This window comes from Oncorhynchus keta, chromosome 30 (assembly GCF_023373465.1).
Source record: "Oncorhynchus keta strain PuntledgeMale-10-30-2019 chromosome 30, Oket_V2, whole genome shotgun sequence".
In the NCBI taxonomy this organism is placed as follows: Eukaryota; Metazoa; Chordata; class Actinopteri; order Salmoniformes; family Salmonidae; genus Oncorhynchus; species Oncorhynchus keta.
In genome coordinates this window covers 57,911,486-57,935,388 of record NC_068450.1, presented here as the reverse complement: position 1 = coordinate 57,935,388, position 23,903 = coordinate 57,911,486, and the positions used below count along the sequence as shown (strand labels likewise).

The 23,903-nt window shown below is 42.7% G+C and overlaps 2 protein-coding genes and 1 pseudogene across 5 annotated transcripts in view; 2 read left to right on the top strand and 1 right to left on the bottom strand.

Moving 5' to 3' along the window:
- The first annotated feature begins 2,312 nt into the window (after window positions 1-2,312).
- Window positions 2,313-5,234, top strand: LOC118363144 (glucagon-1). The gene is made up of 6 exons (XM_035743838.2): window positions 2,313-2,415; window positions 2,612-2,712; window positions 2,973-3,128; window positions 3,677-3,793; window positions 4,425-4,568; window positions 4,797-5,234. The coding sequence occupies exons 2-6, from the start codon at window positions 2,618-2,620 to the stop codon at window positions 4,819-4,821; spliced, it is 537 nt and encodes a 178-aa protein (XP_035599731.1). The 5' UTR covers window positions 2,313-2,415; window positions 2,612-2,617; the 3' UTR covers window positions 4,822-5,234.
- An 869-nt stretch (window positions 5,235-6,103) lies between these two features.
- LOC118363174 (adenylate cyclase type 10-like) lies at window positions 6,104-11,688 on the top strand (annotated as a pseudogene).
- A 147-nt stretch (window positions 11,689-11,835) lies between these two features.
- The window catches only part of LOC118363811 (sodium-driven chloride bicarbonate exchanger-like), a 52,559-nt gene continuing 40,491 nt past the window's right edge, over window positions 11,836-23,903 (bottom strand). For 3 of the 4 annotated variants that reach the window (XM_052488644.1, XM_052488647.1, XM_052488646.1), the window contains 13 exons: window positions 23,343-23,517; window positions 22,851-22,984; window positions 21,754-21,999; window positions 19,805-19,910; window positions 17,754-17,915; window positions 17,110-17,223; window positions 16,823-16,984; window positions 16,203-16,454; window positions 15,820-16,062; window positions 15,473-15,595; window positions 15,275-15,342; window positions 14,865-14,978; window positions 11,836-14,003 (listed from right to left, as the gene is read on the bottom strand). In XM_052488644.1, the coding sequence (XP_052344604.1) occupies window positions 13,943-14,003; window positions 14,865-14,978; window positions 15,275-15,342; window positions 15,473-15,595; window positions 15,820-16,062; window positions 16,203-16,454; window positions 16,823-16,984; window positions 17,110-17,223; window positions 17,754-17,915; window positions 19,805-19,910; window positions 21,754-21,999; window positions 22,851-22,984; window positions 23,343-23,517 (1,960 nt within the window). In that variant the 3' untranslated portion in view covers window positions 11,836-13,942. Of the gene's footprint in view, window positions 14,004-14,570; window positions 14,610-14,864; window positions 14,979-15,274; window positions 15,343-15,472; window positions 15,596-15,819; window positions 16,063-16,202; window positions 16,455-16,822; window positions 16,985-17,109; window positions 17,224-17,753; window positions 17,916-19,804; window positions 19,911-21,753; window positions 22,000-22,850; window positions 22,985-23,342; window positions 23,518-23,903 lie in introns of all 4 variants that reach the window. The other variant, XM_052488645.1, reaches the window with a different exon arrangement.

Genomic DNA, 23,903 nt, shown 5'->3' with positions numbered 1-23,903 from the left:
TTGTGGATTCTTACTGTAGGGGATCGACAGTACATACAGTACCAGTCAAAAGTTTGGACACACCTGCTCATTCAAGGGTTTCTCTTGGTGGTGTACTATTTTCTACATAATAGTGAAGACATCAAAAACTATGAAATAACACATATGGAATTATGTAGTAACCAAAAAAGTATTAAACAAATCAAATCATATTTTAGATTTTAGATTCTTCAAAGTAGGCACCCTTTGCCTTGATGACATCTTTGCACACTCTTGGCATTCTCTCAACCAGCTTCATGAGGAATGCTAATCCAACAGTCTTAAAGGAGTTCCCACATACGCTGAGCACTTGTTGGCTGCTTTTCCTTCACTCTGCGGTCCAACTCGTCCCAAACCATCTCAATTGGTTTTAGGTCAGTAATTTTGAGATCAGGTCATCTGCTGCAGCACTCCATCGCTCTCCTTCTTAGCCCTTACACAGCCTGCAGATGTGTTTTGGGTCATTGTCCTGTTGAAAAACAAATGATAGCCCCACTAAGTGCAAACCAGATGGGATGGGATGGAGTATCGCTGCAGAATTCTGTGGTAGCCATGCTGGTTAAGTGTGCCTTGAATTCTAAGTAAATCACTGGCAGTGTCACCAGCAAAGCACCCCCACACCATCACACCTCCTCCTCCTCCATGCTTCACGGTGGGAACCAAGCATGCGGAGATCATCCATTCACCTACTCTGCATATCACAAAGACACGGTGGTTGGAACCAACAATCTCAAATTTGGACTCATCAGACCAAAGGACAGATTTCCACCAGTCTAATGTCCATTGCTCGTGGTTCTTGGCCCAAGAAAGTCTCTTCTTCTTACTGGTGTCCTTTAGTAGTGTTTTTTTGTTGCAGCAATTCGACCATGAGGCATGATTCACGCAGTTTCCCCTGAACAGTTGATGTTGAGATGTGTCTGTTACTTGAATTATGTGAAGCATTTATTTCTGACGATGGTAACTCTAATGAACTTATCCTCTGCAGCAGAGGTAACTCTGGGTCTTCCTTTCCTGTGGCGGTCCTCATGAGAGCCAGTTTCATCATAGCGCTTGATGGTTTTTGTGATTGCACTTGAAGAAACTTTAAAAGTCCTTGACATTTTCCGGATTGACTGACCTTTCATGTAGTAAGTAATGATGGACTGTTGTTTCTCTTTGCTTATTTGAGCTGTTCTTGGCATAATATGGACTTTTACCCTATAGGGCTATCTTCTGTATACCACCCAAGGAAAGAAATTCCACAAATGAACTTTTAACAAGGCACACCTGTTAATTGAAATACATTCCAGATGACGACCTCATGAAGCTAAGCTGGTTGAGACAATGCCAAGGGTGTGCAAAGCTGTCATCAAGTCAAAGGGTGGCTACTTTGAAAATGTTTAAATATAACATTTATTTGGATCTGTTTAACATTTCTTTTGGTTACTACATGACTCCATGTGTCCTTTCATAGTTTTGATTTATTCACTATTATCCTACAACGTAGAAAATTGTAAAAATAAAGAAAAACCCTTGAACGAGTAGGTGGGTCCAAACGTGACTGGTACTGTATAATCAAAAATCAAAATGACTTTGGTTTGACATCATAATTGGATATCATCTGTAAATGGTTTATAAGTACATTCAGTTAACGGTAATGCAGGTTTACACTTTGAATAACACATGAATTCATGTTATCTAAAAGGGGATGATCAACAGGACCCACAATGGAAATGTTCTTGTCTTAAATGGGTGACCAAAGGAAAAACACCCCAAAAATAGTTTCCATCTCTGATTCTATCATAGTTAATATAATCCACAAACCCTGACTCAGCTTCCCATTTACAGTAAACACACACACACACGCACACGCACACACGCAACGCACGCGCACGCACACGCACACGCACACGCACACACACACACACACGCACGCACACGCACGCACGCACGCACGCACGCACGCACACACACACACACACACACACACACACACACACACACACACACACACACACACACACACACGCACATGCACGCACGCACACACACACAAACACACTATTTGACAGGATGTCATCTTGTTTGATTTCTACACCTAAGTGACAGCTGTTTTCTCGCATGGATAATGCCACATCTTCCATTTTAAACAGACGTTTCATTGCGAGTTAATCCACTGCAACCAAACGGGGGCCCTATGTGTAATGGATTGAGAGTAACAAATGGGTGTAACAGAGTGGGAGAGCGGGAGGATTGGGCCACCGGAGCAGACCCGGCCTTATGGCCATGCTATATAAGACCCCCACAGCCAGTCAGGTCACCAAGATACAACCACAAGGAACCAGGACTGAAGCAGAGGATCTCACTCTCTCTCAGACACACATTTCATCTTATCTACCCGCACGTTAACAGGAACAGGTGAGTTGCTTGCAGCCAGGACACGTCTTAATTGATTTTGGAAAATCTGTTTCAAAACGGGATTTGTTTTTCCATTGTGAACAAAACCTTTGATTTTGTCAGTGGATGTACGCTTGATATGGAGCCTTTTGCTTGTCAATGTAAAATGTACATGACTGTCTTCGGCTAAGTTACTCAATTGTGGTTCTGTCTGCAGGTCACAATGTTTGGCATCCACTCCCTGGCTGGTGTTCTCCTCCTGGTCATCATACGGAGCAGTTGGCAAGTCCCTCTACAAGAGGCTGAGGACAACTCAAGGTACAGCTCAAAAATGTTATATTTTCTATGGGGGGGAAATTATCCCAATTTTCCACGGGATATTTTAACAAATATTTTCAGAACATATCATAGGGGGAAAAAAGCGCACAACGCACAGTATCAACGTAGACTACAGACGGAATGACTAGTTTTTAACACATAATGTACACGTATCCAACAGCAACTGTCAATCAAAATTAGACTATAATGAGGTATCTATCAGCATAATTTCAGCATGAAAGATTGTTCTTCTCCTGTAGCTTAGAGACAGCAGACCCACTATTGGAGGATTTGGTGGGCGTGCCTAACTTGAAGAGACATTCCGAGGGAACCTTCTCTAACGACTACAGTAAATACCAGGAAGAAAGGATGGCTCAGGACTTTGTTCAATGGCTTATGAACTCCAAGAGGAGTGGGTGAGTGTTCCAACAGAGTAATATTATATATTTCTAGGCTTATGACTGATATTATACTGCGGGGTGGAGAAATAATAATGTATTTTTCTTAATGAGAGCCAGGACAGTTCAGTCTTTTGGAAACTTTTACCGTGATGAATACTGTATATCTTGAGATGAACAATCAAAGATTTGGATGGAGACATTACAGATTTAAACATCATCCCCAAAATGTTTGTCTGAAGCACCATGTATATTATGGCATTGTTTGTACATGCAGAGACAGGATAGTAATGTACTGAGCAACATATTCATATACACAGTACTTCCAAGTGAAACTAAGTAACTTCATGTTATTCATCCATTTTCATTATCAACTTATCCTCAACTTCTATATCAATACATACACTTAAAATACAATATTTGAGTGTTTTACTAGCAAAGTTAGTGAAAAACAGTTATAAGAACTCAGAGGCCATTTTAGCTGAGCCAGAATGATTTCACAGTACTATAATTGGTTGAGTGGAGTTTTGTATCTATCACAGCATTTCCTCTCTACCTCCATCTAGCGCTCCATCCAAACGCCATGCCGATGGGACCTACACCAGCGACGTGAGCACGTACCTACAGGACCAGGCGGCCAAGGACTTTGTTTCCTGGCTCAAATCAGGACGGGCCAGACGAGAGTAGGCCTCCCTTCACCCTACAGCACCAACATCTTGTGTGTCATGTCTAACGCGAGAAGAAGAGAGAGAGAGAGAGAGAGAGAGAAAAGATCATCAACAACTTAGCTAATTTATCCATTGCCGCACCGTTGCTTTCTGCTTTCTTAAGGCCTGTTTTGACATTTCATGTGGTCGTGCCCAATAAATCCCATTAAACTATGCTCTGCATTTATTGATACATTTATTGATATTTGCCCCTCGGATGACTGTGTTGACTGGGTTGGAAGAGAGCGTATCACACAGTTCCTGTGTGCATAAACACCTGTTCAGGGAACAAAGGTGTCCTCTAATGCACAATGAATGACTACAGCTACAGATCACTACTCCCGAAATCATCCAATAGTCATAAGGCGTAACTAGAAAAGGGTACATTTCCTGAAGAAAATGTGTATTCTTGCTTCGGCCGACTAAAAGTTGAACCCAACGTGGTTGGTAATTGTGTACAGAAGTATTGTGTGTGGAAGTATTGATTGTGAAATTCTTTTGTGTGGAAGTATTGTGTGTGCAAGTATTGTGCGTGGTAGTATTGTGTGTGGAAGTATTGTGTTTGGAACCACTGACAAGTGTGTGTTATCTTGTGTACTGTACCTAGATCTGCAGAGGAGAGCAGGAATGGTCCAATGAGCAGAAGACATGTAGATGGAAGCTTCACCAGCGATGTGAACAAGGTCCTAGACAGCTTGGCTGCCAAAGAGTATTTACTCTGGGTCATGACCTCCAAAACCTCAGGGAACAGGTAAACATCAGAACACAATCAGAAGCTGTATGAAAGGGCACCATATTCCCTATATAGTGGGCCTAAGGCTCTGATTAAAACGAGTGCATATGCTGCCATTTTAGACAAGTTTGTAAATGGAGTGTCTTGCCTACATCAATATTTGATCAATTGTTTTTTTTTTTATGTCACACACTTTGTTACTGTATGGTGTCACAGATTGATCATTTGGTTTATTGTTTATTTCAGTAACAAACGTCAAGAAGATCATTGAAAGAAGACAAACGCTTCCTTGTTCAAGAGAAACTTGGATACTGTGCTACAAATGATAAGCCTTGACAAAAACTAAAAGCCATACTAAAAAGCCATACTGCTTAGCATTGTTGTGATGTTGATACAATGTTTGAAGTACTTAGATTGTTTACTCTACATTATGTGATAAAAAAAAACAGATAACGTATTCTTCCTTAACTTTGTGGTGCACAATGCATCAGGTCAGTTGTCAAATTATACAAATATTTTTCCATAAATTAACATTATTTTCTATATTTGTAATGTTGAAAGAAAGGGAACATGGTAAAAACTCAGATATAATGTGCAAAACTATCTGGTAACATTTGTGTGAATTTGTTTTTTTATCCCATATGTATCAAAACCTGCTCTGCAAAATTAAACTCTTTCATTGTGTTTGCTGTACTCTGTTTTTGACTAGCCATGCATCCATACAAATGTAATCCCAAACTCTTTCTGTTCATGGTGCTGAAAAAAAAAAAACTACAGCTAAAATGGGTTGGATAGACTAGGGGAGATGTGGTTTTGCGTACAAAATAAGCAAAATAGCTGTCCATGGTACCTGATCTTGTTGTCACAGCATTCACTAACGTTATTTTTAGTTATAGAGAACTTTATAGTCCTACTTTGGTAGGGATGTGAATCAGGCAAGCTTTCTAGTAGCTAGCTACATTAGCTAGCTAGCTAACAAGAGCTGGAACCCGTTTCGATCTACATTTAGAAGGCTAGCTAACGTTTGCTAACCCACTAGCTAGAAGTCAACTAATCCATTTTGTATATTTTTAGGGTTCACTAATCTACATTTACATTACATTTAACATTTTACATTTAACATTAACACATTTAAGTCATTTAAGCGCTAAATCCATGTACTTACAAATTGGTGCATACACCTTATGACATCCAGTGGAACAGCCACTTTACAATAGTGCATCTAAATCTTTTAAGGGGGGTGAGAAGGATTACTTTATCCTATCCTAGGTACATTTACATTTACATTTACATTTAAGTCATTTACCAGATCGCTCTTATCCAGAGCGACTTACAAATTGGTGCATACACCTTATGACATCCAGTGGAACAGCCACTTTACAATAGTGCATCTAAATCTTTTTAGGGGGTGAGAAGGATTACTTACCCTATCCTAGGTATTCCTTGAAGAGGTGGGGTTTCAGGTGTCTCCGGAAGGTGGTGATTGACTCCGCTGTCCTGGCATCGTGAGGGAGTTTGTTCCACCATTGGGGGGCCAGAGCGGCGAATGACTGACTGAGAAATTCAGTTTGAGTAGCAAGAAAGGCTATGGAGTAGACGAGTTCACACGCACACTCAACAGCTACATTGGGGAAACAGTCAGTCGTAAATTAGCTGTGGTTTCATTAAGTTAAAACAATACCATATCAATCTAACCTGATGTACCGTTAGTTAACTTAACTTAGACTAAGTTAGTCAAAAAATGTTTTTTACCAAGCAATGTTTGTTGCCTGTATTTCAGATATCCTTGATGCTGGGGGAGATATTCTGAATTATGCAGGTAACAATAGGCTTCCATCTCAGCTTTTAGACACATATTCACCATGATCACAATTCCTAGCTACAGTACTATTCTACTCGTCATGGCCAAACCACTTTTAATCACAGGCGATGCCATCTTGGCTCTATGGACGGTGGAGAAGGTCCAGCTCAGTGATGTAATCTCCCTGGTGGTCAAATGCAGCCTCAACATCTAGGACCAGTGTGGAGTCCGGGAGATGGAAGTGGGCTGTCAGCTGAAAGTTAAAATAGGTGCTTGTCTGAGTCTCATACAGGCCGAGAGACGTGTTTGTGCTATAACACCAGGGCCTGTATTGACAAAGAGTGCAGATCTAGGATCAATTTTTCCTTTAAAACCATAAGGAACACTTGCATTTCACTGCACCTGCAATAACATCTGCTAAATATGTGTATCAATACAATTTGATTTAATTTTGATTTGAATAAGGGGGACCTGATCCTAGATCAGTAATCTACGCTTTGTGAATTTGTGCCCTGATTATCCGGCTACACTTGACTTCATAGGCAACTAGAACCTCAAATATGATACCCTTTATCCTCTGCTGTCCCAAGGTATATCTGCTGGGAAGCTCTCCAAGGTGATCGTAGGAGGCGAGATCAGTCAGTACTTTGTGGTGATTGGCCGGGCGGTGGACGAGGTGCGGCTGGCAGAGGGGTTGGCGGTGGCCAGCACAATCATCTTGTCACCTAACGCCTGGGAACTATGTGAGATGTGAGAGGGATGACATCACCATTGACCCCATAGAGAACGAGAGAGCCGTGAAGGTGTGTGTGTTTGGGGGGGGGTGGATGGATGGATGGATGGATGGATGGATGGATACAGCTATGACAAATGCAGTTTCAAGTAGGCGGGTGGTTGCTAGATGACTGCATGTAAATAGTGTCATACAATGCAGGTGCGATACATCAAGTGAGAGCCCAGTTTTTCTGTTGAGAAGTACCAGGATTCAATAGGAACGTCTGTAGAGCATGAAAAAGTGACAAGAGGTACAGTAAAGAGACTAGCTAGATATCAGCCTGTGATATTTCTACTTGCACGGTGGTGTTGTAACATCCTAACCAGTCCTGTTTCTGGTCTACAGAGTGTGTGAGGAGAGCATCTCGACTGATGCCAAACGCCGAGCTTGAGAAAACTTTACGGAAGTACGTCATGAAAAGCGGTTTTGCAGAACGTAAGAACCTACCTACCTTGTTTTTCAAAATCAGAATCATGTATTTTTTAATGTATAAATGTAGGCTCTGTTTTAATGTCCACACTACTACTTACCTATAATTAAGAAATGCATTGAGCAAACATTGCAATAAGTATGCTAGTATGGTCACTGGAACGTTGGCATGGTTTTCTATTCTGACCTCTCCTCCCTCATTAGATGACGACTAGCCTCTGGGGTACTGTCTGAGATGCGCCCGGCCACCATAGTGTTTGTCAACATGCTGTTCAAGGGAGGAGAAAGTGACCAGGAGCAGTGTATGACCATCCACCAGGCTGCCATTGGCATCGGTCAGCAGATAGTCAAGCACCACAGGAGGGTCAACAAAGTGTTCATGTTCGACAAGGTCAGTTAGTCTTTTATTCAAGGTGGAATCCTGGAGGTTTATTCACTAGGAACCAAATGCAAGGAAACAGGATGAAACTGGGAGGGACTAACCTGAACTTGTACAATAAGAAACACTTTGTTGCAAACCGTTTTGGTACAGTGTGATCTAATGAATACACCCCAGCTGTTACGCTCGTCATGGGAAGGCATGGACCAAAACGCAGCATGGTAAGTGTTCATGATTCTTTATTACTCAACGATAGATAGCTGCCTCTGATTGGGAACCACACTCGGCCAAAAACAAAGAAATAGAAAACATAGAAATGAAGAAACTAGAATGCCCACCCTAGTCACACCCTGTCCTTACCAAAATAGAGAATAAAAGCCTCTCTATGGCCACGGCGTGACACCAGCAGTTCTCTGTTCCCGGTGGCAATGAGAAAAACAACAAACACAATTATCAAGAAACAGAAACAATGGGGGCACTCACCAAGACTTTCTTCTTCAGTCAAACCCACTGTATGTTTTTAAATAACAAGCAGTTTGTTGCAGGGCTGTACTTTCCTCTGTCTGTTTGGGCTCCCTGGGGACAAGCGGGAGGATGAGAGTGCCCACGCCTTACAGGCTGCCTATGGAGTACATGACATTTGCCAGAAAGAGATCCGCAACCTCAAGTAAGGCCCGTTTCAGCCGAATATTCTAGGAGCACATGCCTTTACTTTTTATCAAGCTACAGATGTAGGATTTTAATTTGATCACCCTGTTGCAGGACATGTTAAACTTGTTGTGTATTTGAGGTTTAAAAAGGCTTCTGAAGTGTGTAATTTCCACTTAGAAATTTCAGACTTGATTTTCCCTTATGAAAAATGTATCAACTCCTACAAAAAATGTCTATGAATTACAATCCACATAATAATTCACATTTCCTGTTGCTACAGGACTATTTTCCTGATCTAGCAAACTGGCCCAAATTAAGATCCTACAGCTGTATTACACTTGAGTGCAATATGTTGTATAGTTAGTTAACAAAAGGTCCAATGTTGTCCAACAGGACTATCTCTGTTGGAGTAACCACAGGCCCAATATTCTATGGTGTAGTAGGACATCCAGTGAGGCATGAATACACAGGTACAATCCACCTTGACATCCTCTTGAACTCCCAGGTGGAACTGTGCTTTGTCACTGCCACCTTACAATAACTTGTTGTAGCCCCTTTTATATTGTTTTAACTCGCATACTCTTGTGTTCAGATTTTGTACAAGTTTTACCAGTTTGACCTACGAACTTTGAACTCAACCTCTATGTCCTTTGCCGTTAGTGATTGATCGAGAGTTGCTACTACTCAAAACTGCCTTTGTTTTATTTTAACGAGCTGCCCAAGAAAGCCATGAAGGGAGTCAAGAACACCGGAGTCCTATATCTGTTCATGACCAATAAACATCAGATGTACGACCATCGGATGTGACCAACAACATTTATAGTCCATTAACTCATGACTCATACTCACTTTCATATCGAGCATTGTACTATTGTCATGTTAGATAATTAAGTGCATTGTTGTGGCTTTCTTGTATTGAAATGCTACATAGCGAGACATATTGCAATTGTAATAAGAACATACATACTTATTAAACAAAATATCATCTCCAGAACTGTTGGTAAAGCACCTATGTCCGTTGAGAGAGAGGAGGGATATCCTCTTTTGGGTGAGTTTTCTCACGTATTGACGATTATGAATGACATGCATTCATCGTGGAAGATCACATTGATTTGAATGATAATGTTGCGCTCAAATGCTCCCTAGGCCGAGAGAAAGAAATTGAAGTGTACTCCTGCATGCTGAAGGGCTTCTTGGAGGCAACAACAGTGTTTTGATCTACGAGTGTCGGCTATGGCAAGTGCCGCCTGCTGGCTGAGGTGGTATACAGAACACCAAAGGATGGAGTCAGGTCAGTGCAGAACTGTAAGAGCCACGCCGAGCGAGAGAGTGTCCTCCCTCACCAAGATCCTCGACCCAAAGATGAGGCAGAACGTCTGCCTTCTCAATGATATCCTGTTAGTCAAGGTAGGTGAGATCTCTGAACGTTGCTTTTCTGAAAGTTATTATTCTGTTTTCGCAGTAGCTAACGAGGGTAGATGGATCTTTTCTGTAAGATCTGTTCTATGCTTTTAGTTTCCTGTGTCTAAGGATGTCACTGATGGACAGTCAAGAAGAACAAGAAGATGAGGAACTACTTTCTGGAGTTGTTTTACAATGTACTGTGGAAGATAATAACGTGGATGATGTAAAAACACAACTTAGGTGGCAATTGATTGTTTGATGACTACGTATGTGTGGTCTGTCCAGTTTCGCTGAGGACGAGCCGTGCGCATACGTGCTGGACCAGGCTCACTTTGTGGCTCAAGCCTCATTGGCCTTCCTGCTCGAAGCATGTGAAAGAGCCTCGGTTCTGGTGTGTATGGCCCTCCTCCCCCACACCAGTCAGAGCGGGCCCTTCCCGGAGCTTAGCCGCATCATCAAGGACCTCCGGACCCTCTACCTTAACCTGCCTGGGCTAGAGCCCCCCGCTGTTCAGAAAGGCCCTGGTGGAGCACAACCAACACATCAAAGCCATCTACCAGAGCACACAGCCTAGCGGTTAAGAGCGTTGGGCCAGAAACCGAAAGGTTGCTGGTTTGAAGCCCTGGGTCAACTAGTTGAAAAATCTGCCGATGTGCCCTTGATCAATGCACTTAACACTAATTGCTCTGGATAAGAGCATCTGCACGCTCACATTCGGACATGCCTTCACATAACCACACACACAGCTGTGTATGATATATTATGTATTATGTTTTCCCTGAAACTGTTCTAACAGCCATAGTATTTCTTATGCAGCACTTCACAGAGTTCAACCGGAAGTACTCGACCAACAAGGTGTACGCGCCCCGGGTGCTGCACCTCAGAGCTTACATGTACGTGCTGGCGGGCCACGAGGCCTTGGCCAACGCCATCCTCAACAAGGCTTTAATGCTGTGTCAGCAGCACGGCAACAAGCTGGAGGAGAGCTGGATCACACATAATCAGGTACAGTACTGGAGGAAGGGCCTATTGGATGCATGGCATGGGATAGCATGCACAAATGCAAGCCAGCAAGAGAGCGCACAGTCTCACATACCGTATGGCGAGTATTCGCAGGAGGTTGCTGAGGGGAGGACGGCTCATAATAATGACCGGAATGGTGCAAATGGAATGGCTTCAAACACATGGGAACCAATGTGTTTGATACCATTCCACTGATTCCGATCCAACCGTTACCACGAGCCCGTCCTCGCCAATTAAGGTGCCACCAACCTCCTGTGATTTGTATGCAGTCATTACACACACACACAGAACAGAAACCTCAATCACATGCATTTAAAAAAAGACTGCAGTTACACATTGCACACCATGTAGTACAAGTCAGTGGAGGCTGGTGAGGGTAGGACAGCTCTTAATAATGCTCGGAATGGAGTGATTGGAATGGTATCAAACACATGGTTTTCATGTGCATGAAGCCATTCCATCTACTCCATTCTAGCTATTATTATGAGCCGTCCTCCCCTCACCAGCCTCCACTGTAGTACATGTATTTTCTCCTTGATAACCTAAACAAGTAGAGCGTAACGCTTAGCTAGGTGCTTAGTGAATGTATTATTTAATTAAGGACATTTCTAATAAATATGTTGTGAAATCCTCTTCAGATTTGGTGGTTCTGCGTGTTCAGGCAGAGTACCAGTGACTGGTTCTCTTCCACTTTGACCATGGGAGGAGGCTGGGGGGGGACTGTGATGTGTTAGCAGTTATGTGTTAGCGGTTAATGAGTGTTGGTATCATTTAATCTCGAACAGAAGTGGATGGCCAAGATATGAACGTTCACCAAATGAAAGGATGCTCGAGTCACTTTATTGTTTCGTACATTTCTCTTTCTCTCGTATAACAAATCACATGTATAATAGAACAACGAATATCTGAATTGATCATTTTACACAGATGAGTCGATAAATTCTGAAACATAAACTTGTCTTCTCAGCTATCAATACTACATTTTAAGGCAGATTTCTACAAGTGGCCAAAATTGGACATTGACCCATTATTATTTCTTTAATAAGTAAAGTCCATCACAACACAGTACAACGGGAGAGACGTCGACAACATAAAAACCACACGTTTTCGGTTACCCCAATTCAACGTTTAGTAACATATTAGTAACATTTTAAACATGAATAAAATATACTATGTGTTGAACATCGTTAAGAGTCTTCACTTGATTACATTTTGCCCTTTCTCACAAAGCTATTATTGCATTTCTATCAATTAACCACAACATCCCTGTAGAAAGACACAGCTAAGTTTGATTCACCTTTGTGCAGGTGTTTAAATACAGTTACTGGTAGTTCAGCATCAGAACACAACATCACTTTGTAGGTGTCAAACAAACTGGAATGCAGGAGAAGATATCACATAACGTACCGACAGGGTGACTGGAACGATATGCCGGTAAAACACATTTGTATGCCCGTGGAACACAGATGTACATGTACTGTGCCTTCAGAAAGTATTCACACCCCTTGACTTTTTCCATATGTTGTGTTACAAAGTGGGATTGAAATTGATTTTAATTGTAAAACAAAAAATTGTCAAAGAGCTATACAAAATACGCTGTCAACTTGGAATAAAATTCTAACATCTGTAAAAATGAAGGAGAAAAAAAAACAGGAATGTATCTTTATTAGATAAGTATTCGACTCCCTGAGTCGATACATTTGAGCTTTTCATTTGAATTCATTTGTTAATTTCTAAAAACCTAATTCCACTTTGACATTATGGGGTATTGTGTGTCGGCCAGTGACAAAGAAAATCAATTTGATTCATTTTAAATGCAGGCTGTAACAACAGAATGTGGGGAAAGTCAAGCGTTGTGAATACTTTCTGAAGGCTCTGTATCTACACGGTCATCTGAAGACTTCAGAGACAATTTGATCGTTAAAACCAGAGATCCTATAAATTACTACAAGATGTTCTAACCCTATAGGAATCACATTCCCAATAGGTATAGAATGGCAGGGCTATGCTGCTATGCTAACTGGAATGTAATGGTCCCCAATGCCTGAAATATAACACTGACCTGCCTCCACACTGTAATGGAGAAAAAAATACTATCAACAAATCTTCAGGAAAATGTCAGCGAAAATTTTACAAATGAGCTTTCAAAAAAAAAATTTTGTACATTTAACACTTTAATTTGATACATATACAGTATACTGTTTTCGTATCGTTAAGTGCACAGACCCGATAGTGATGTCAAATTACAAAACAAAACACACATTGCTTATTCCATGAACAAGATTTTCATTGTATATTGTAATAGATTTTTTTTAAAGGATTACTATGTTGAAAAAATAGAAGAAAAAAAAACATACAAAATAGAAACGATTCTGTTAAAAAGTAAAGTTTCTTTAAAAACCATTTGGTTGTCACAGATGTAGGATCTTAATTTGATCACCCTGTTGCAGAAATACTTGTAGTGTATTTACGGTTTAAAAAGGCTTCTGAAGTTTTGTAATTTTCAACAAAAAATTTCAGACTTGATTTTACCTTATGAAAATATGTTCAGCCCTTACAAAAATGTCCATTAATTATAATCCACACATTTCATGTTACTTCAGGATTATTTTCCTACTGTACAAAACTTTCTCAAATTAAGATCCTACATATGTAATAAATTGGCCCACGGGTAGATACACATAATAATATGAATTCCTTGCTTCCTCTGTTGCTGGTATCACCATACATTGACATACATAGAAAATAATCACAGTTAATGTTTGTTGGTTCCTCCATAGGGTAACACTGTTTCTAAAAGATTTACATGAGTTGCACACACACACAGTCTTACATGACGAGAACGCATGGTGCAGCAAAGTTCAGAGGTGGTCGAGTGTGGCACGTCAGATGAGTTATTTTCCGCAGAGCGGTGACGAAGCCGGCTTGGATCACAAACTCGTCTCCCTGTCCAACTTTGAGTCCTTCCTCTTATGTCCTCTCTCGCAACCGCTGGAAAACAAAAGGCTACGTGTCACAAACAGCATTAGAGGAGACACGACATATACCACTGAACTGACCAGCTGGATGGCATTATGTATTGGAGCCCTGCATGGCAGAAGTGTCACGCAATCCATTGACTTGGGGTGATATTACCATGATGCATAACCACCCTAAACATGCAGTTGTCCAGAGGCAAACCACACCAGAGCATGCTCTCTGTGTGTGTGTGTCTCCACCATACGCATGCATTCACATTCCCCAAACCAGTGAGCATGAAACATTCAAAACAAAGAGAGACACAGTGGGACATTTGTTTACAACTGAGTGCCAGGTTTGAGTTGGTGTTTTTTTTATACTGTGGATCTTTATGGGTAAAGAGATAACAGGTCGCTCCAGGGTACTTAAGACTGAAGTCCCACACTCAAACTCCGGGCACGCGTGCACGACAAAAAGACCATCACGTTCACATTGTCACCTCCACATCATACAATGATAAACTGCACGTTGGTTGTAGAAAACTGCAACGGAGGGACAAGATACGTAACACCATGCCACGGAGGATTTGGAGCCACTTGCCTTTGGGATAATGAGCTTCTGAGAGGTTAGGAAGGGGAGCTTATGATGGGAATGGAATGAGAAAGGATAGAAGTTAATGACCATCTATATCTCTACTGCGAAGGGCGGGACAAAATCCACCTTTTGATGTGTACATTAATATCCACATGAAATATGTTTTACAGTATTCACACCATGAACAATAGAAAACAGGAATGTAGTTGATTGGACAGGTAAATGGCTTACGGCTAATATACAGGTGCAATAAATAGATTAAATGGCATTTTTGGTGATTGATTGGTGGACACTCCAAACCTTTTGGAGCTTGGCTCCTTCTTGGCGCTGTCACTGGGACTAATACTATTCCACACGTTCCCGAAGGAGCCTTTGGACATCTCGTCGGAAATGTTCACCGTCGCGGGATCGCTCCTACAGAACACAAAAAACCAAGGGTGCTCTGTCAGTCGCTGCATGTTCTCATGGTCAAGATATCCTCTGAAATGTGTTGATGATTATAGGCCCCGATCTTGAATTAGCTGTAATCATGGTTTCTGTTGCTGCCACTAAAAAAAGTGTGGTTGTGCCTCGGTATTGTCAGAACAATGGACAAAACTCGTGCGCAAAATGGCCCTCTACAGTTAGTCACCAAAACCTGTACCAGGTTTTTTTTTTTAACTAACCTTTTAGTGCCCACAGTCTCTGGATGTTTTGTTAGTTGGACTTACTTGTAATTTCCTTCCAGTGGCAAATTGACTATCCCCTCCTCCTCCTCCACTATAATACTGGGCTCCTCCTGGAGAGAGAGAAATGAAGAAAGTGACTGTTAAAACCACACACTACAAGCCCAGATGACTGATAGAGTCATAATGTGCCAACATATCTGTATGGCTTCAATATGTTTAAGAGCACCAAGTACTGAATACCTCTTCTTCTCCTTCCTCTAGTTTCTTCTTCTTCCACTCAGGCATCAGGTCATCCAGCCAGCTCAGCTCCTTCTTGGTGAACATGAAGTCCAGAAGCTTACGGATGAACACCAGAGCCAACACCTAGAGAAGAGAAGCAATTCTCCTCACATTCTCCTCCTGTCAACTAAGTGTTGTCAATGACATCGGCACGTGCTGTACCTACTGTACGTAAAGCTTAAGGTGAATACCGAATTAAATATAAAAGTTTAATAAATACTAACTTACAGAAATGACATGTCTTTCTCACGCACGCACACAGACCCCCCCCTCCCCCCAGCAACACGCCCACCCTACACACACGTTACCATCATGGGGAAGACGATGGCATAATTTGAGGTCTTGATGACCCACAGCAGGACCAGGCAGCTGAGCTGGATGATGGTGAAGAGGTGGACCTTCCTCAGGGGGACATGTCTCAGGTAGATGAAGTCTGGCTGGTGCTTGGCCGGCATGCCAAACAGCTTGAGACGGTCAAAGAACTGGATACCTCTCAGTGAGGACGCTCCCATGTACAAGAACACTCCATACAGTACAGGCATAGGGATAAACTGGAAACAGACAGACAGCTCTCCATTTAGTCTTCCACAGTTATGTATGCGTGGGACTGTGCGTGACTGCTAAAGTGTTAGTGTGTGTGTTGTAATTGATCTCGTGTATATCTGAGGTCTTGACCTCGGACCTCCCTCACCTTGAGGACAGAGGTCATGAAGACGGAGCAGCCCATGAGCAGGAAGATCATGAGACCGGTGAAGCGCTGCTCTCTGATCCCCAGGAACTTGGGCTGTTCCCCGGGGGCCGAGCACTCTGACTCTAGCTTCAGGCTGTTGACGTGGGAGATGGAGAGCACGGTGGCCGCCACGAACCAGGGCAGGCCCATCACAGAACACACCCCCAGCATCACCCCCACCACAAACAGGTCCAGGTGGTAGCCACAGCCCTTCTGTTGATGGGAACCAGAGATATGGGGTTATAGCATCCACACAGCAGGCAGTATACATAGTCTACAATACATTAACAATAAGGAGATATACTGTATACTGTTCAGATCTTTAGTTATAGATAAATGAGGAACAGTATGCAAAGCTTTAGTTTATTAAATGGCAGCCATAGCAAAATGGGACAGAAATTAAACAGTCCCCAAAACATGTTTGGTCAAAACCCCAAAATAGAAATCAGCTTTTAGGGCTTTGACTGTTAATTATATTGTAATAACATTTTCAATTTCACACTTTAGCTGTGATCATTTCTTTTTACCATCATATAGCACTAAAAGCTGACAGTAGAATGACTTGAATTGGCAGCCATCACCTTCAGTTTGTGCTCCTTCCTGTTGATGATAACAGCCGTGATCTGTTGGTCCATGAAGATGAGGATGGTGCAGAGCAGCGCAGGGAGGACCGCGATTATGGTGGTCCACCACGGGTTGCGTCCTATTGGGTTCACGATCCAACCACGGTCGTCTCTGGTTGGCTGTGGGAGGGAGTGAACATGATCATGATCCGTGTGTGTGCGCACGTGTGTGCGCGCGTGTGTGTGTGTGTGTGTGTGTGTGTGTGTGTGTGTGTGTGTGTGTGTGTGTGTGTGTGCGTACTCACCTTGAACTTGTCGGGGACCTGCAGTTTGGGTGAGGGGATTCCTAGGGCGTAGTCCACTAAAACCATGGTGAGGATGGTGATGAAAACAGCAAAGTCACTGATCTGGGCCCTCACCTGAAGAGCAAGAGAAACTCACAGTCAATCTAGGAACTGAGCTCATGGTGAATCTCCGAGTGCTCAGTGTCATTTGAATACAAGTGAAGGGTCTGCACCGTCCTCACTTGTCTGCTTGGCGGCACGGTGTCTCACATCCATCTCGTTCAGGTCGTTGTTGTAAAAGACAATGTGGTTCTCAATGACTTACCTGGTTCAATAAAAGGCAATTAATCCTAATAATAAAGTGCAATAAGTGTAGGATCTCAGATGCCACAAGGGGGCATCAGTATACCGGAAAATCCATTCTTACTCCTGCAGCACACAACAGCACTTATTGCCATATGATTGAAACAGAATGGGTAGATTATCATATTATTTCACACAAATGAGGCACTTGTAGGCGGTTGAACACTGATACATCCACCAACGTCTGAGCGATGAAGGGACAAGCATCAATCAATCAATCAAATATAATTGAAATCCCTGCACATGTGGCTACCGGTCCACATTCTTTGCACTCAGGAAGCCTGAGGTGTAGATGGACGTGCCTTGGTGGGGAAGTAGCGGCTGGTCTTGAACTCCTTGAGGAAAGCGGACATGAAGACAGTGGAGAAGAAGAGGACCACGGACCAGAAGAGGACATCAGGAATGTAGGGTCCGTGGGGGCCACAGGCGCTGCCCTCAAACTCCCCCCGGAACACAAAGCACTCCTACAACAGGAAGATACAGAGAGAGACCTGAGTGGAACCCCATACATTTCCTATGAAGTTAAACAGGATAGACTGGCCATCTTGCCTACTACATACTAAAGCTGCCTACTGTGTACTAACAGTACTACATACGATTTAGAACGTGCTGTTTAGTAAAAATGTAGGCTATTCAGTAGGCAACAAATATCAACATAACTACTCATCCATACTGAGAAGGCGTCATCTAATGCACAATCACACTTGTTCCCCACCATTTGTTTATGTTTGAATTGTTTGTTTGAAGAGCGCCTATTCTGATTATCAGCTGTTGTCAAACACACGTGGGTGTGAAAAGACGATTATCTTCCTCAATAGTGTTGCAGCAAATTCTGTGCACCGAACAGAGCATACTCATCCTGGCATTTAAAGCATACACATTTTTTGTGTTACATTTCACATACAATAAAACATTTTTTCGCATAACCAAAAAGCCTGCTATTTAGAAGGCAAGTATGGTTATTTGGACACAGCCACTGTAAGGCATGAGTTACCTAGATAGGAAAGATAATAAGACCCAGTCGAAGTTAGCCTGATCTGTTCCCAGATCTGTTTGCAGATAGCCAACTCTTACTGTATGGTTACCACAACCATAGGCTTCACACACTTAACAGATCTGGAACCAGGCTATTTGGAAATGCATTGGCACACTCAACGTTAGATCAAATGTTTGTACATATAATCTGTAGTACACTACCACTGACATTTCATAGGCTCCACTATAAATATATTTCATGTCCTCTATGCACTGATTTGGACAGAATCAAAGGGAATGAGTGACTGGCCAATGCTGAACCATGTCTGTGTGAACCCAGTCATTCATACATGCACGCATGCACTTTGGATTGCAGTCACATAGTGTGTGTGTGTGTGTGTTCGTGCATGCATGTGTGTGTGCATGTATGCATATGCGTGACTGGCTTCATGCAGGTGTGCATACAGTATGTGTGTGTGTGTGTGTGTGTGTGTGTGTGTGTGCATACGTGGGAGTGAGATTGACACACTGAGCCTTCAGACGTGTGACAGAGTCACAGTGAATACGAAAAGAACGCTCTATGGTGACTGTGCGTGCTTAAATCCTGTTGAATTCCTGCCTGCATGTCATTAATCCTGTCACACTGTTCTGTTCCCTCTGGGGAAACACATTGTACCACCAAGAGACAATGTCTATCCCTATAGCCTCACAGCCCTCTCCAGGGGGGCTATTTCACCATGAAAAATACACTATATTTATACAATATAATATTTGTAGCAAGCGATATTTTAGAAGTAATCGAGTAAGGAGTGTTAGTTACATTGTTTTATTTATTTTACCTTTATTTAACTCGGCAAGTCAGTTAAGAACAAATTCTTATGTACAATGATGGCCTACCGAAAGGCAAAAGGCCTCCTGCGGGGACGGGGGCCGGGATTAAAAATAAAACACTTCATAAAAATATAGGACAAAACACACATCCCGACAAGAGAGACACCACAACACTGCATAGAGACCTAGGTCAACAACATAGCATGGCAGCAACACATGGCAACACAGCATGGTAGCAACACAACATGACGACAACATGGTAGCAACACAGCATGGTACAAACATTAATGGGCACAGACAACAGCACAAAGGGCAAGAAGGTAGAGACAACAATCATGTCTCAATTTGACTCCAGGGGGTCGTTATTGGTCATTAGTACCCCGTAGTGCCTGACCCTGCACTATAATACTACTGACCTCTAGAAGTTCATGTGATGATTGCACAGTGCGGCTGGTGCTCCGCTACAGAAGGAGGTAGTCCTTACAGAGCATGGCTTCATCCCCCTGAACCCAAGATCAGGGCTTTTAGGCTTCAAACCCCTCTTTACCTTGACCTCCATGCTGGTCCAGTTGACCTCTGATGCAGTGATGTTCCTGTCCTCCCAGTACCTCAGAGTGGAGTTGCTAGGATCCTTTGGCTCCACACACGCACACCTGCCAGAGCACAACACACATATGCATAGGGACACACACACACACATATAAAACAGTCACACACAAGCCCGCAGACACACACATGCACAAGTAAACACACACACGTCATGTTCCAGCCTTAGTCTAAACATGTCAACACATCTGTGTCCTCTACCATTTGAGTTGTTCCACCTCAAAAAGCACAAGAAAGAGGATTTGGATTGTTCTGAAATCCATTCTGTAGTTAGAAACGGATAAGATTAGTGTTCCTGAAATATTATTAGATTTCTGAGAAATTAAAGGATTGCACCCAAATTGGCCACTTTAATTTTTAAGATTTATATGAGCAGTTGGTTGTCTACCTAAAGTAGCAACGAAAATGTTGTGATCCATTTAATAAACACAAGAGACCAGCAAAATGGATAAAAGGGTGTGGTGTCAGTAGCAGGAACAGCGGCATCTAGTGGGCAAAATGTGGTACCTTCACACTAATTTATGATACAGAACAGAAGTGATACACCCACCAATGGCTAATTTCTCTGAACAGGGGGGTAAAAAAATCTCCAGATTCACAGGGAATACATTACAAAGGATGAAGAAGCTATATTCCAAGCAGCAGCTCCGTACTACGTGCCAGACATAGAGAACTGATACTGTATACTGGTTGTTGGGGTGGGTTTGGTGTGAGATGTGGGGGTTCAGTGGGTGGCTTTCATTGGATTCCTCAAGTCTTACTCATTGTAATGAAGAATTATGGTCCAAATCGGATGTTAGGTACTATATTTGTTTAAGATGATATGAATCCTATAAATTAAAACAGCCAATTTGGGTGACATCAATGTAATTTCTGAGAGATCAAATTATATTTCAACAAAATAATGTTTCAGGAATCCTAATCTTATCTGTTTCTGACTAGAGAAGCAATTTCAGAAGAACCTGAGTTGGCGGGTGACATGGCTTGACGAAATGACATGGAATGACCCATAAGGATTAATCTCGATGACTTCACCAATGTATGGAAAACATTAAGTTGACCGTACATTACATCGACTTGGAACGATTACATCATGTATTAATGTACGTCCCTGGGTTTACACATGGGATTATTCAGCATACTGCAATAATCTTGGAGCATTACCGAAAAACTGGATAAACTGCCCATGTTGCCCATCTGTGCTTTGATGATGTAGCTAGCTAACACTAAAACTATGTGTACAGCACTCTGGTATACAGTCTGTGTTGTGGCTCCAAATAAACTGTTTTCCACCTGCAGTATTGTAAGTGGAGTACTACTTACATTTAAGAATGCTACTTAAACAAAGAGGTCAAATGTACTCCTATCACTACTAGTTCCACTGAAGAGTAGCGGTAGTTAGTGGAGTACTGGTTCCATTAATGAGTACACTTAGAAAAAAGGGTTTCAAAAGGGTTCTTTGGCTGTCCCCATAGGAGAACCCTTTTTTTGAGACCAAAACACAGACAGTATACCAGAGTCCTGTACACATAGCAAGCAAACACTAAAACTACACCATCAAAGCACTCTGTGGGAAGGGTTATACATAGAACCCAAAATAGTTCTACCTGGAAACAACAGGGTTCAACCTGGAACCAAAAAGGGTTCTTCAAAGTGTTCTCCCGTGGGGACACCCGAAGAACCCTTTTAGGTTCTAGATAGCAACTTTTCTAAGAGTATACTACAGGTTAAGATTACTAGTTTAATTTGTTGGCAGTTAAAGGAGTACTACTATAACAGTTCCACTTATGACTATTTGATTGACTTACGAGTATTAGTTCCACTAACTAATACTATTTCCATGACTTACGAGTATTAGTTCCACTAACTAATACTATTTCCATGACTTACGAGTACTGGGTGAGTTTCTGCAGGTTGTTGTTCATGTTGATGGGGTAGTGTTCCCCCAGGTGGATGAGTTTCTCCAGGGCCTCGTAGATGAAGATGATGCAGATGAGCGAGGCGAAGGCCTCCTCTGTGAAGCGGGTGATGTAACAGACCAGGGAGCTAGCGTCAGTAGCCACCAGGACCAGGCAGAGGAACGCCGTCCACAGGCCGATACAGGCCCTCAGGGAGAGGTAGGACAGGTCATAGTCCCTGTGGACAAAAACACACACACACACACACACACGTGTAACTGGTGGGATGCGAACCCCCATCTCCCACACGGGAGGCCAACGTCTTAACCATTAGACCAAAAGGACATTCCTTCTTGGGCCGAGGTTGTCACCGATTTTTACACGTGCGCACATACACAGACACACACATACACACATGCATGCGCACACACACACACAATAAGTGACTGCAATGCTAAGTGCGAGCGTGCATGAATGACTTGTTTCAGAGAGACATGATTCAGCATGAGCCAGTCACTCATGCACGCACTTTGATTCTGTCCAAATCTTTGCATAGTGGAAATGGAGTCACTAACATTAAATATATTTATAGTGGAGCCGTCAATATGTCAGTGGTACAGTACCACAGACATTGTACTTAACATTATCTGCCAATACATTTCCAATTAGCCTGGTCCCAGATCTGTTCGCATATATACAGTTGAAGTCGGAAGTTTACATACACCTAAGCCAAATACATTTAAACTCAGTTTTTCACAATTCCTGACATTTAATCAGAGTAAAATTCCCTGTGTTAGGTCAGTTAGGATCATCACCTATTTGAGTATTTGATAGCATTGCCTTTAAATCATTTAACTTGGGTCAAACATTTTGGGTAGCCTTACTAACTATTAGACCAAAATGACATTTCTTCTTGGGCCGAGGTTGTCACCGATTTTCACACGAGCGACACACACACGGACACACACGCACAGCCTTAGAAAAACCCATATACCTAAAGTCTTCCTGAATGCCAGGATCAATGTACTGTAGCCATGTCACAGTGATGAGAGCACCTAAGACAACATATCTGAAGTGGGGCAAACTCACTTGCAGAATTTGAAGAGAATCTTCTCAAACACTAGAACAGGGCCTGTGCTGCCTAGGATGGTGAGAGGCTGCCCAGCGAACAGGGAGTAGGCTATCCCCGTCATGGAGGCTCCGAACAGGGACTCAATTGCACTCTGGCCAAAAGGGGAAGTGACAGTAATGGGTTAATGGACGACAGGTTACATAGCGCTTTCATAATAACTACACTGTCTGTGCAGTCTTCATTTGTTGAAGATGGTTATCTACTAGGGGACACGGCAACCAAAACCTAGCTATCCATTTAGTTCAGCTTCATCGGGACACCATCGTTGCTTACCTAACGTGTGGATATGAAAGTGCTTTATTGTTGTGCATAACTCCATCAGAAAATCCCGACGAACACATGAAGTAAGGCCTTCAGAAAGCCAGACTGTTCTTCTGCCATTCTGGGACAATATGTTGTTAACGCAGCAAAGCCAACGCGTGTCATGTGGTACGAGCGGTGTGTCTTACTATGCGTCCCTCGGTGGCTTCCCCCAGCAGTCCGCCGAAGGTGATGACAGGAGACATGCAGGCACAGTAGAGGAAAAGGAAGGAGGCCAGACACTGCAGGCTCAAGGCGTCCGTGTAGTCAGACAGGTAGTGGGGCGCCTTGCGCTTGATGTCCATGAAGAACCCTCCGAAGAACCTGGAAATCACAAAATCACACACACATTAGCGCATGTACACCAGAACACACACACACACACACACCACCTTAGTGAACCAACATCAATTACCATATGAAGTAAAAGGAGTCAAATGTGTTCCCTTTCATTTTTCAGTTTCAAGTAAAAAGTATGCGCCATAGTGTGTTTTTAAATGTGCTTTTTCTTCCCCCCCACAGGCCACACACTAGGAGGAGAGAGGAAACATTCTGATGGTAGAGGAAGCACATGGCGACCTAGCCAGAGGCGGTTGCCAGGGAAACGAGGGGAGGGGGGGGGCGTGACTTTGAGTGGTATTTCAACCGTGCGGGATGGATGCTACGCTGTGGCCCTCCGGGAGATCATGACTCATAGCAGAACTGGGCTG